General features: G+C 40.2%; 1 protein-coding gene across 2 annotated transcripts in view; it reads right to left on the reverse strand.

Moving 5' to 3' along the window:
- Positions 1-13,427, reverse strand: part of nrp2b (neuropilin 2b) — a 68,470-nt gene that overhangs the window by 47,513 nt on the left and 7,530 nt on the right. For both annotated transcript variants that reach the window (XM_083538000.1, XM_083538001.1), the window contains exon 3: positions 3,469-3,650. In XM_083538000.1, the coding sequence (XP_083394126.1) occupies positions 3,469-3,650 (182 nt within the window). The remainder of the gene's footprint in view (positions 1-3,468; positions 3,651-13,427) is intronic.

Consider the following 13,427-nt stretch of genomic DNA (forward strand, 5'->3'; position numbering starts at 1 on the left):
GTACCAAGACTCATTATACAAACAATCAAATAACTATAGCATGGAAAAGAGTTAGCACTGAGATGTGTTAATATGTGACAGTATTATACCAAATTCTGTTTTAGTATTGATTTCCATTTTCTGTGTACACCTTTAGATCCTTGCCTATGATCCCCACTTTGCCCTTTTATGGAAATGATCTGAAGATGGAGCTTATAACTGCAACCCTCTTCAACCTACCCATTCTTTGATCTGCTCTGTCTTGTGTTAGCAATAGTTCTGGTTTGGATTATGTCCGACTTTAACAATACCAGATATACTTTCCGACTCAACTAATCAGAATTTGTTTTACTCACAGCATTTCAGATTCATTCAACATGCAGACTTTGGAAGTATGCCTGTGGGTTCCGCTGAGTTCCACTTACCCATAATACCATTCTCTGTGACTAGATGCAAACACATTTAGGTGTATCTTGCAGGAGTGTAAATCAGCCCTCAGGGAACAAAGAATGTCACAGAGAAGCTACTCTCCAGGGTACATCTTTTGTACCTTTCATTACCTGGAACAGTGAAGATAATGTGCTGTTAAACTACATTTAAGGACCAGAGACTGTGTGAGGGTACCTTTACAGTGAATGTACCTTGGGGAGCCAAAAAGGACCTGTCCATTATTTAACAGCTCCTACAGGCCCTTTATTTATCGTGCACTTGAAAAATATAAAACCTTGTAAATGGCAGGTTTTCATCAGAAAGCTGTTAGCTCATATGGGATTTTTCCACTGTAGGGGCTAATACAACACATTACAAATTGCTGTGTAATGACAGATAGGAGAGCCATCCAGGACCTCTGATGACAAAATGCAGGAACACAGAACCACTCAGTCCTGCTGCGAGACAGAGCTTGGTGTGGTTGAAAGCAGTCTGAGAAGTAGCTGTCCTGCACTGACCTAGTCAGTGGAGTGGAGACAAAATTTCCTTTCCACAAAAGGAGGTAGTTTGATAGAGGCTTTTCCCCTATCAATCTGTGCCATGCTGGGCAGACACACCTCCAGGCTGTGTATTTACTCAAGATTTTTATCGCTGATGGAGATACTGGCCTGCTTCTGCCAACACATAGTCATGGTAAACAGTGCCCAGAGCCCATGCCTTAGCCCTTTTCGTCTTTCATTTGATTTGATTTTTGCTCAATGCTTGCTTGTTTTTCTGTTTCTGCTTGTCTTTTTTTTTTTGTCTTACCTTTCCTCGGGCTTGTTTTGCATCTCATAAAACATGGTTTGCCAGCACACTCTGGCAACAGGCTGGCGAGTTCAAATTAAACAGCAGCGGTTGGGGGAAGAACTCCACACATTATCAAATTGGGTTTTCCAGCACACACACGTTCAAATTCTATAAATCTCTTTATCTTTGTGCTGAAATCCAGCATACACATTCTCCCACACACAATTTCACCCGAATCCTCTAAGGTGTTACAGAATTTTCTTAATGCCATGGCAACCGCAAGCCTCCATATCCCACAGGCTTTCGTCATTATTGCTTGCTTAGGATGGAAAGCTTGTGACCTGCCGTTATGATAGCACTCATCCTGGCATCTGTGATGCGTTCACTGAAGTACTCCTGTGCATCACTGACACTCTCAATCTAAGATCAGGGGACCTGTGATTGCATGTCGTTAGTTCTTCCTGAGAGAGGAAGTTACAGATTGTGCACTAGTGGTAAAGCGTGGATTTCACAGAGAGGATGGTATCAAGCACTAGAGAATGTTTGGCTGCTTTGCAATCTGTTAAGCTTCATCCAGGCTCTAGCCAGCTAGTTCCTAGCCAGTTTAGGCATTTTCAACGGCATATTCAAAAACTGGAAACAACAATAAATGCTGCTCAAACTTCTGAATATTTATTTCAATGGGGATGAGGTGCATCAATAAACATTGCGTATTTATCTGACTAGCTTTCAACGATCAGACACTGGCCATAATAAAATTACTGATAGAAAGTTTCACCACTGATAATATGAAATCTAAAATGTTCTGCTGCAGACATCAATAACTGTGATGATTTTTGAAAAATACAACGTAAACATTTAGTTTGAGGAATAAAACAGCAAACTGCAAAACAAACAAATGGACTTACTCTATGAGTGCATATTGTTGCACGAGCCAACTATAGTGCTTTTCATTTTTTATTAATACCAATTTAAACAAGAAAAAAAAACTACTTAAACATTTATTACTATGCCATTAGCCAATTTAAAAAGCAATTCTTGTTATCTGGTAGAGTAGAAAAGGGGCCTTTGTGATTTTTTGTATCTGTTGTCAGGCGGCTTCTGTTTGAACTTGACAGCACATACACAGTAACACAGACAGACATTATGTCAGTAACACTAGTTCCCTTGCTTGCCTTAAAGCCTAGAGATCAGGATTCAATTAAAGAGGCATTCCTGGAATGCTTTCTGAAGGATGAAAAGGGGAACAGTAGATTCCTGCCCGCTGTTTATTTTGTCTTCCCGCTGCTGCCTTGATCTGAATTTGTCACGCTGTGTGTCAAACAGACCCATGAAGGAGAGTGGGTATGGTGGCAGGGTCATACCGGGGCAGCTGTGATTAGCCCTAAGCAGTGTCACAAGACACTACATTACCGTAACAATGACCTTCCTGCTACTGAACCAAACCTGACCAGTTGAACACTTTGCCTTCAATTCACAATGTTGTTGTCTGCTACAAAGACAATTCCTGACCAGTGGCATTATTTCCCTCCAGGGTTTAACAAAAATGTACTTGATACCAACCTGACCAATGAGAGTCTTTCCCTCCAGTTTTCAAAAGGCAATCACTACTTGTCATTTATGAGGCGCTTGGCACGTTGCTGCTGATGTTGGTTTGATCAGAGGGAAGGTTAAAGTGTGTGTATCCTGTGTGAAAGAGTCCTTTATTGCCTGCTAATACAGGCAGCTCCATCAGAGCTCATACTGTGGTGACAATCTTCACATACTCAAACAAAAACAAAAAAAACACTAAAAACTGTCTGAGGCAGAAAAAACTAAATAAACCTTTATGCACAGGCAATATCATAACTTACTTGTTGAATGTGAGAAAGTGAAAGCAATATGCCAAAGATATATTATACCATAAAACCTGAAGATGAATATCACTGCTGATAGCGAATCTGATAGTAACAGTGGGAGTCTATTAGTGCATATGATGATCAAAAAACATCAGACACACACACAAGAACATTTTTATGCAACATTAATCCACAGTCATTTTTGTTCCTGGTTAATGGTTTTTAAGCAGATATATTTACACTTGAGATGGGATACAACTAAGTAGTTTGCTGCAGTAGGCCTTGCTGAAGGACCCAATCATTTTATTCAGATGGTTCAGGGATTTTAACCTTCTAATCTGTAGCAAACACCTTACCCACTGAGCCACCACTTCCCCACAATATCAATATTACATAAGCATATTGTTCAGCCTTGGTGGTGTAGTTCTCTTACCTGTCTTGTGGATCTCATAGCGGAGCGAAAACCCGGCTCCCTGGTGAGCATAGTCAGACACGAATCTGATGTGGAGAACTGGTCCTGATGAGATGATGGCCGGCGGGGCGATGTTACTACAATGTTTCCCCAGCAGATCTGCAGATTCTGAATTTCCATCACGGATCTCGACAAAGTCGTATCTGAAAAACAAATCCAATGACACAGGGCAGATGTGAGGGCAGAGCTCCAGTGGGGTCAATGCTTGAGTAATTGTAGCCTATCTGACCCTGTGACTTGTGTTACACACACATTCCTGTCTGTCAGTGAAAATGAGGGCTGGCAACATATATATCTTTCTTCTAAGATTTTAGATGCATCTTTGTTCTAACAAAACCTGGCAGCAGACAACACAGTTGGAGGGGAGTGGAAAAAAAATCAATGTAACAGACACCACACAAAAATAAATCAAAGTGTACACTCTCACTTCTATAAATATAAACTGTTATATTAGATTCACTGAAAAATGTATAGCAATTATGTGATTTGAGATGAATAAATGAATAACACACAGGCGTTCAGTGGTTAAAGTAATACACACAATTAGTGTTAATAGAATAAGACCAAACCTGATATGATTATAAAGGACCCTGAAGGCCAAAATACACATACGCGTTCTCATACATATTCAGAACAAATATACTGTATGCACACACAAACACACACACACACACACACACACACACATACTCAAAGCACAATGCGTACGTCTTTATAGACTGTCAGTTTTTTTTTCAGCAGCACCCACTATAATGAGTTCGCTCTCTTTTTTCTCTCTCATTACATCCTCGGTTTAAAAGCAGCGGTTGCCTGAGGAGTTTACGCTCGCTGTGGTCAAAGGGGCCTCGATCTCAGTTAACTAAGGAAAAAACACGCCTATTATGCACTTCAAACATTTCCTGTCTGATTACACAAAATGGACTCCATTCCTCAAAGACACAAAAAGCTGACCTAAATGACAAGTAAATTAAAAACAGCTCAAACGCAACATGTATGACAAAGCAAGTAAAGGAGACAGAGGTTCACTACAAGTTCATATTGTAAGGAATTTGATTAGATCAGATTGATTAATCTGCTTTTCCTTCTCAAGGTAAATTAAAATAATTTTGGTCTTAAATGGGAAAAGGACCGAACAATACAGAAGGAACTGCTGAGCTGCCATTAAGTCTAATGAGGATGTAAAGGAAGACAGCTGTCCTGCTAAGCGCTGTGCAATCACACTAACACAGACGGTTTTTCTATAGAACTGCTCACACAAGTTCGTTCAACAGTAAAGCGTGTCTGGTGCCAGTGTGTTGAGGTTGATCTAACCGCAGTCTAATGAGCCTGTGACTCCTCACTGCACTTGAGCTGAGGAGAGCCATTGTTCAACAATCAACTCCAGCTGAAGAGTTCGAGAGTCGCCTGCCGAAGAAGTCAATAAGCCCCAATGTGAAGAGCTTCGTCTCTCATTCTCTTCTTCCAGCTGCTCACACATGAATCAGGCACTCGGAAGACAAGTCGTGTTCTCACACAGAAAGCTTTTAGAATTAAGTGACGAGTGTCTTTGCTTAACTCTGCTAAGCAAAGATGCTTCTGATGGCTTCCGTCTCCACAAAACTGAATCACTTAGGATGGTTCGGACTTCCTGGGTAGGAAATGAGAAGCAGCAAGTGTGGTTGAGTTCTGCTTAAATGCTGCCATCAAGCATGTATGAATGAATTCCATTGGTTTTGCCAGTCATTAGGTTAGGCTCTGGATGGCTGTGGGGCTCAAAAATAATCACACTGTGAATTCCCTAGCTTCCAATAGATAAAACAGAGAAAATGTCATCAAATAAGTAGATTTGCATCTTCCCTCTATTATCAAAAAACTCTTACTATCTAAAACTTCTTTCAAAAATGTAAGACTTTACTTATCACACACACTATTCCAACTACTATATTGTTGCTGATTGTATGTACTGTATGTTCTAAACTGTTCCAACGACTCTGTTGTGATTAATGTTCTGCACAGCATGAATTTATTGTCTTCTATTCTATTGTCAGTTTGCACTGTAACTTTTCCTAATCTGCCCTGCATGTTGCCCGGTGATTATCTTGTACCAAACTGTTATCAATTTCCCACAATATCTCAGGCACTGGCACTGGAGAACGCTGTTTCACTCTGCCAGCTAGAATGAAAATAAAGCACTCTACTCTTCTAATGTTACTACTTTTCATACATTATCTTCTGTCATTGACCTACATGCTTCACTGGCCCTAATCAGGACCCCTGCCAGCAAGAGACACCTATCTATTTCCTTTTCCCATCCTTTTATAACTATCAAAGTGAGTCTGATTGCTGGAAGATGAAGGTGTGACACAGTTTAGAAGGCGGAGGCTGTGTGCCAAGAAAGGGAGGGGAAGGAAAAGATGCACCGAAACCCAACGCTGTTTTCAGTTCATTACGTGAAAGACACCAGCAGGTGTCTTCAAAACCATTAAGCATGTACATACCATTATGAGCACAAAAATGACACAAAGAAGACAGTGATAGCTCAAAGATAAACAAATGTGGGGATTGCAATCATCCTGAGCAGCAGTCCTTGCTGTACAGGCTATTTGTAAGGGAATTTCTTATTATTTTTAATGAATTAATGTATTCCAAATAACTGAATGGATTCCAAATTGTGAAAAAACACTTTAATTGAAACCTAACTGATGTAAAAATAACTCCAAATAACATGAAGTTGCATGTTAACGCAAGGTTAGAAAACAAGCTGCTTTTTAACACTGTGTAATGGTATATGATCTGTGGATACAGGAACTTTAATTGTGCCTAATGTGCTCAGTATTTGGATAATGTTTCTAAAATAAATGTGGTCTGTGGATTTGTGGACCGAAGGTGGTCCTTGGCAGGAAACATTTGTGTGCACTGTCTTTACAAGTCTCATGTGATAAGGTTCAGAAGGCAGAATTCATAATGAGTATGTGATTTTCTCACTCTGACATTCCAGCGTTTAAACATTCTGTACTGACATGACAATTAAAGATACATTTGCATTGTTGAAGTCTGGGCTCTGATATAAAAGAATAATTAAAGCAGGAATAGAACATGGCATTGGCATTTAAAAAATAAAGGCTATAAAAAAACAGCAATATAAGCAATAACAATAATAGTAATCAGAATCCTTTCTATCTTTTTTCATTCTGGTACAATTTCATCGTGCTGACAGCCAGGAGCAATGTGTTATTTGGTTTTGTACTCTTGAGGGAGCTCCAGGGGGGTTTGGGCAGTTAGAGTTGCCTTCAGACTCCAATTTAGCCCACCCGTCAATTAGCGGACACACACGCGTGCATGTGCGCACGCACGCACGCACGCACGCACGCACGCACGCACGCACACACACACACACACACACACACACATACCACACACAGGCTACAATAGCAGCATTCATGCAGTGATGAAGACCCACGGGGTGCGATACCTGCTCTCTAATCATGACAGTCACATGACCAGGAGCATTAAAGTAAAAGGGATGATTCGATTTCCATAGATTTTATTATGGTATGCCGTTGCTGTGGTTTCATAGCAGTTAGAGAAGGGCATTGGAATATTTGCTTACATTTATTCCTGAACTGAAAGTTTCGTTTTGTAATTTCCTTTTGTATCGCTCCTTTATTACTGTCATTTTGCCATGTTTTTTTCCCTCCTGTGTGTCTGTGGGAACTGTTCATGGAGTTTTTGTTTGACATGATCAGGGTAACGTGTGTGTGTGCGCACACACACACACCACCTCCTGCTCTCTGAGCTGCCTGTTAATTGCCTTTCACACATTCTATCTTTCAAACAGGAATCTTTTTCACACCTGCACACACCCATCAAGCTTCAGAGATCTGCTACACTCACCCTCTTTCTCTCTCATTCCCTCTCTCACACACACCCACACACACCCACACACACACCCTTGGTAACACTGGGTTAATGAGCGGCCACCTTCTGCTTCACAGTGCCACACAATGACCATCACTGTTTCACTGTCACACACCAAAGCAATGATCTGTTTACAGTAAGGCAACATCAGTAATGTTAACAAATAACAGTGCTTTTAAAAAGTAATGAGAAAAGAGTCCCTGGTAAACAGCCCAAGGCCTTGCCAAGTATCTGCATATAAACGTCTTCACACTTTTTCCTGCGGTACAAAGCTTACTCAGAAAAGAAAGAAAACCAAATAGACCTTGCAAAGAACCTGTAAAAACATTTTGGGCAAAAAAACATTTTGGAAGTGGCTGCAAATCATTAACTTTGTGTTTGAGGTAAATCACAGTGTAAACTTGAACTAGTCATTTTTTTGGGTGTAATTTTTTTTCCTTATTACCAACAGTCAGTCAGGGAAATGAGAAAAGAAAAAAGGAATTGCATAAAATAAAAAAGGCAGAGACATAGTTTCTGGTATCTAGTGTCTGTGTGACAAGAACCAACTGTCATGAGATGCTTTAAATATTTTATAGCAGTGACTTTATAGATGTATGTCCCCCTAAGTCAATTAAGGCAGTGTTATATCTCAGAACAATCGTGCTTTTAGACAAGGCCATGGTCCTCCGGCTCTGCGACGAAAAAGTTAATCGTCTTCAATGGCTGTAACAAATGTTTCTGCAACCTGAGTAAGACTGTTATACGTGTGGGACATTAATGAGTCCCCTGGAGTCCAGCTCTCCTTCATGCCGTCCATTGATTCTTCATTACATGTAGAAAAATAACCATTGATCAGGTGGACCCCCGGGAAGTGGTGTAGGACAAGGTTATCATCAATGTGTCAATTCACATTGCAGAAGAGCTAGCAGTACCATACTGCTCTTTCTGTGCACTGTACAGTGGGAAAAAATGAAAAAAACAATCAGGGGGAAAAAAGGGAAAAGAGATGGGGGATCTGTTTGTCTGGATTTATGTACAGCAGCATAGTTCTAATAACTGAGTCTGATTCATTGCATTGAGCCTAGTCAGGGTAGATTAGAGTTCATCTAAATCCATGTAATTGTCATAGAACCATCCACCACAGACAAGTCTCTCCTGTCCTCAGCTGGGGGACATTAAGATGCCGCTGGCTCTGTCATTGCAGCTCTGCATGCGTGAGGAAACAAAACTTTGAGTGTGCTCCAAGGCTACTGTAGTAATCCAAGATCACTGTTGAGAGATGTTAAAACAGGGCCAATGATGCACACAGAGCCCTCAGTGGAACACATGTGGAGTGTTTTAACACTGGTTAGTTGTGGCACTAGTGCTAATCTTCAGGGTAAATACACCCAGAGTGCCACACATATTGTAATATGTAAGAAATAAAGACTTCCGTCTGCCAATTGTTCCCAAACCGGAACTTAATTAACATTCTTAATGCGCAGTGCATGCTAACCGTGGCATTCATTACTAAATGATAGCAAGCAATTTCCAGGCATGCTTCATGACAATGTTTAAACCTTGTGCGTTATACGGTGATCAAACTCCACATGAATGAAATCTTTCGTCAAAAAGTAAAAGGCTATTTACTTCATAGAGATAAAGCAGGAGTTCCAAAGTGAGAGGGTTCCATAAAGGAGGAGATGAAAGAGTACAGCGAGACAGAAAGACAGACAAAGAGAGCGGAAAAGCACCTTCAGCCAGCTCATCCTCGCTCTATATCCATTATCCATGCCATTCAGGAATGTGGCTTGCTTGATTGAATTACAGATATATCATAATAAATCATGTAGCTCTTTTTATATTCATTCAGCATCAATCTATTTATAACCCTGAGGGGCGGGAAGCTGTTGGCGCTGTGCCAGGTTTGTGTGGAGTGATCTGAATTATAATGCACACTGCAGAGTGAGGCACAGGGGCGATGTTGTCATGATTATTCCAGCTGAGCCTAGAGCTGTGAGCCACAGACCTGATCACCCATCCTGACACTGCACTTCTTCCCAATGCAAATACAATCACTGAAATATTGTCACTGCAAACACTGACACTGCAGCTCGCCCTATCTACAAATATCGCAGTCTTCTCACGGCGCCTGCTGCTTTCTACGACGCCCCGGTTTTCTCTCATTTCCCATCATTTCACTCTACACTTACACTTTTATGTGGGAAATAGTAATTAATCAGGAAGAGGTTAAAAGTGATGCAGAGTCCATTGAAGAGTGACACCACAATCAACGAGAACAATGCACGGAAAATTATCCAGAGCCTCATAAGTGAACAAAAGCAAAAACATTACTGGAAAAAAAGAATGATGACACAATATGCTGACACCTTTTTGAGGCAGCTGATTTAAAACATTAGTGCTGGGAACTCTCCACAAGAAGATAACCCACAGTTAATACAAAAGAACAGAGGAAATGTCTGGGAATGGAAACAATTTAGAATTCAATGGTGGGCGTACACACCAGTATCGAATATATTAATTAAGAATACTAAATAACACTATTGTACTGGCTTTAATAATGGCACCTCACGAGATGTGAAATTGACAAAATGAATCAGGAACCTGCACAGATAACAGAATGTAAGTACAAAGAAGGTAGAATAAATCTATTACTTGTGGGATTTTTATTCTTGTATCGGATCCTTTGAAAATGTTCTCGAATGTGCAGATCTGAATGTTCAGATTTCTGTGAAATACAGTTTCACTGGAAGTTTGAATAAATTACAGCATTATTGACAAACACTAATGTCTTCTGATCACTGTTTTTTTTTTCTCTCATCTCTTTTCCTCTGCTCCATTGTTTGTGAGGCAGAGTGAATGCATTTGCATTTTTAACACCATTTGCCTCTGCTCAGCACACTCATCCATTCTAGATGAACTCTGGCATGCATCTCCAACAGCTATTTGAAAACTGTTCAAAACAGCCTTCGCAGTTTTACCCCACTCATGAGACAAACTACAGGATCTAAACTAAAGTCTCTTCAGTAAGCAGGCTAAACACAAGCAGCGCAGATGGATCAGTGATGGAGAACCTGGAATAAAGAATGAGATTCACCTTTGGAGATGAATTATTTAAATCGGACAGGAGTAGGAGTGGTCTAGAACAAAAAAGCAAAGGCAGAGATGAAGATGACAAAATGGAAAGGAGACATAAAGGAGAGCCAATGGTATGGCTGTAGACCAGACCGCTAAAGACTAAACTTTTAGTATGAGTGCAAGGTGATACATTTTTTCTCTCTATCTGGTAACATCTGTCATGTTACATCGGTGTATACATTTACTCCAGACCGGGTTCAACTTGTCTGGCTGGCACTGACATGATCCCTGAGCTCCATAATAACATCTGACAGTTAAAACTTCTCACGTTAAATAAATTAAATAGGGCACTTAGCTGTCTAAGGAGTGGCTTTGTGGCCAGGAGAGAGCTAAATGGGGCCTGTGGATCAGATATACAATACAGTAGTCTGCTCACAAAGTCTACACCATATAATGCTGGTGTGATTCATATACAGTAGAGCGGAGGCTAATGCATCCAGAGACTGACTGTGAAGTGAAGAATTATATGGTGCAATGTGAAGTCAGGTCACCAAGTCATGCTTCTTTTTCAACTGTTTTAAATAAGCACTTGTTTATGTGCTCTCAAATTAGACAGCTGGGATATACACACTGAAGTAAGCTAAAGAAACACACCGCCACAGGCTAAGTGGCCTTTGCTACCCAAATGGTTATGCAGTCTATACTGAACGGTGTAGAGGAATCCCCTCTACCCTCATGTGCATTGGCGAGTGTGCTGTTTTTCAGCTTCCTTAGAGTCTGGACTCTAGCCTGAGGGGCTGGCACAACAGGAGCCATCAGAACAACACTGCTTTTAATTCATCTTCAAAATCCCCTGACTCTCTCTCTCTCTCTCTCTCTTTCACACATACACACTACATATTGATGTCTAGCTATAAGTCTGTATGCTACAATAGAAAAGCCTGTCCTCTTCACAAAGATGTTAGTGTTATAAATATCCAATATGGCAGCCCCTTCAGCTTTCTATCCTGCTAGGACACACTATTTACTCTCATAAAGATAGTTAACAAAGAAGTAAGATAGAAAACCTCTAACCAAACAGCTGTGAATGTTGCCATGTGCCAGTGGGTACAAGTTTTATTACTTGTTTTTAATGAGACACTTGTGTTGACTGCACTTTCTCACTTAAAATCATGGTTAGCTATATAAGCAGTGTCAGTAGTAGCTGCTCAGGCCTAAATTCAGCCATCTGGATCCAGAAAATGTACTTAATGATAGAGGGAATTCAAGTCAAGTGGGGCTTTATTGCCATTGCAACCATATACAGCTAGTAAAATACACAGTGAAATGAAATAACGATCCTCCAGGAACACAGTGCTATATAAAACAACACTGAACTACAAAAGATAGCAGAGAACTAACTAAGCCTACTTAGACCTGTAGCAATGCTAATAAAGAAAACATCAGGAGAGAAAATGATTTCTAAATTTAGAGATGTATCGATTAGACACTCGCATTAAATACTGGCAAGTTTAAAGCAGACATGAAAGCTAGGTGCATAAGCAAGTCTTTACTCTCAACTGTTCATTTTTAGGTCAGGTTGGATCAAATGCATAAAAATGTTAAATGTATTCTAGCCTGAACAGGGTAATGACACAGATGTATTGCAAGCCACAAACATTTATCATTTTATTACGAGCATGAACACAGGATACAGCTTGCCCTAAACCACACTACAATTATACCTCTGATGTTTCACCTAACCTGCCAACAGAAGCTTGCTGATATTTGGCTTAACCATTCACAGAAACAGAGCATTTCACTTCAGCTTCAGTTTATTAGATACTAGTACCCCTAGATAGCAAGACAACTAGCATTCTTAATCAGTGTTCAAAATCTTATACCGACAAATGTGGTTTTCACTCATCTCTATACAAGCCACCAGCTTTCAGTTTGCTTCCAGTTCTGGCAATATACCCAGCAGGCAATCCAACACATACCAGTGGGCCAACATGTACCACTTCTCTTCAGATCAGTATAAGAACAGCCTACGAAATCTAAAATTTAGGCTCCATGTGGAAAAAATGTGAAGTTGGAATATAGCAGAGACCTTCAAGCTGGGAGGTAAATAAGAGAGAGAAGGGAAAGAAATGCTCCTAGCTGCTGATTTTAGCTTTGTTTATCTAAACCTAAGAACATCCTCTCCCAGTAACTGGGGAAAACACACGCTGACCTGTTTTTCTAAAAGAATGACGTGCACCAGGTTTCCATAAATAAATAAGAGTCTTCCTACTGAGTAGTGTTTACTAATGCACTTGTGTAAAAAAAAAAGCAGCTTCTCTCCACATGAGAAGTGCGATGTAATGGAACATGCCGACTCATCAAAATCAAGTCGTAACTCAGAAAAAGTACAAAATATGGCAGCGATGTACAATGAGGAGTAACTAAAACTCTGAACGAGAAATAGATCAGAAATCCACATCCCTCCCTCCGCTCGCTCTCCTTTCGTGTTAGCTAAGATAGAGAGCCCTGACAGGGAAGTCTTTCAGCAACAACTAGTAAAATATTCATGCACTAATTCTAACAAAGAAATGTCAAGCCTGTTTATGAAGATCATTGTACATAAAAAATACACAAAATGCATTAAGGGTTAGTATAGTAAAAACGTTCATCTAGACTCAAAAAAGAGGCAAAATCTGGTACATACAGCTTTACGACCTAGTTATCCTATAGTGTTATATTATAAAGGTTAACTGCACTAAACATCCCTGTATTAGCAGAGCAGTAACCTAAAATAAACTTCATTTCTGATTCATCATCCAAGCATTTCCACTACTGACCAACAGGGGGTGAACTCACCACAGTAGCCACCAAGCCTGTGAAATGCTCTCAAATCCATAATACACATTACCATAAATCTCTGGGATTCAGCAATGCTGTGTTTATAGGATATTTAATGTAATAGTGTAAGCTTCATATGCATC

Source organism: Silurus aristotelis (assembly GCF_946808225.1).
Source record: "Silurus aristotelis genome assembly, chromosome: 3".
Classification (NCBI taxonomy): domain Eukaryota; kingdom Metazoa; phylum Chordata; class Actinopteri; order Siluriformes; family Siluridae; genus Silurus; species Silurus aristotelis.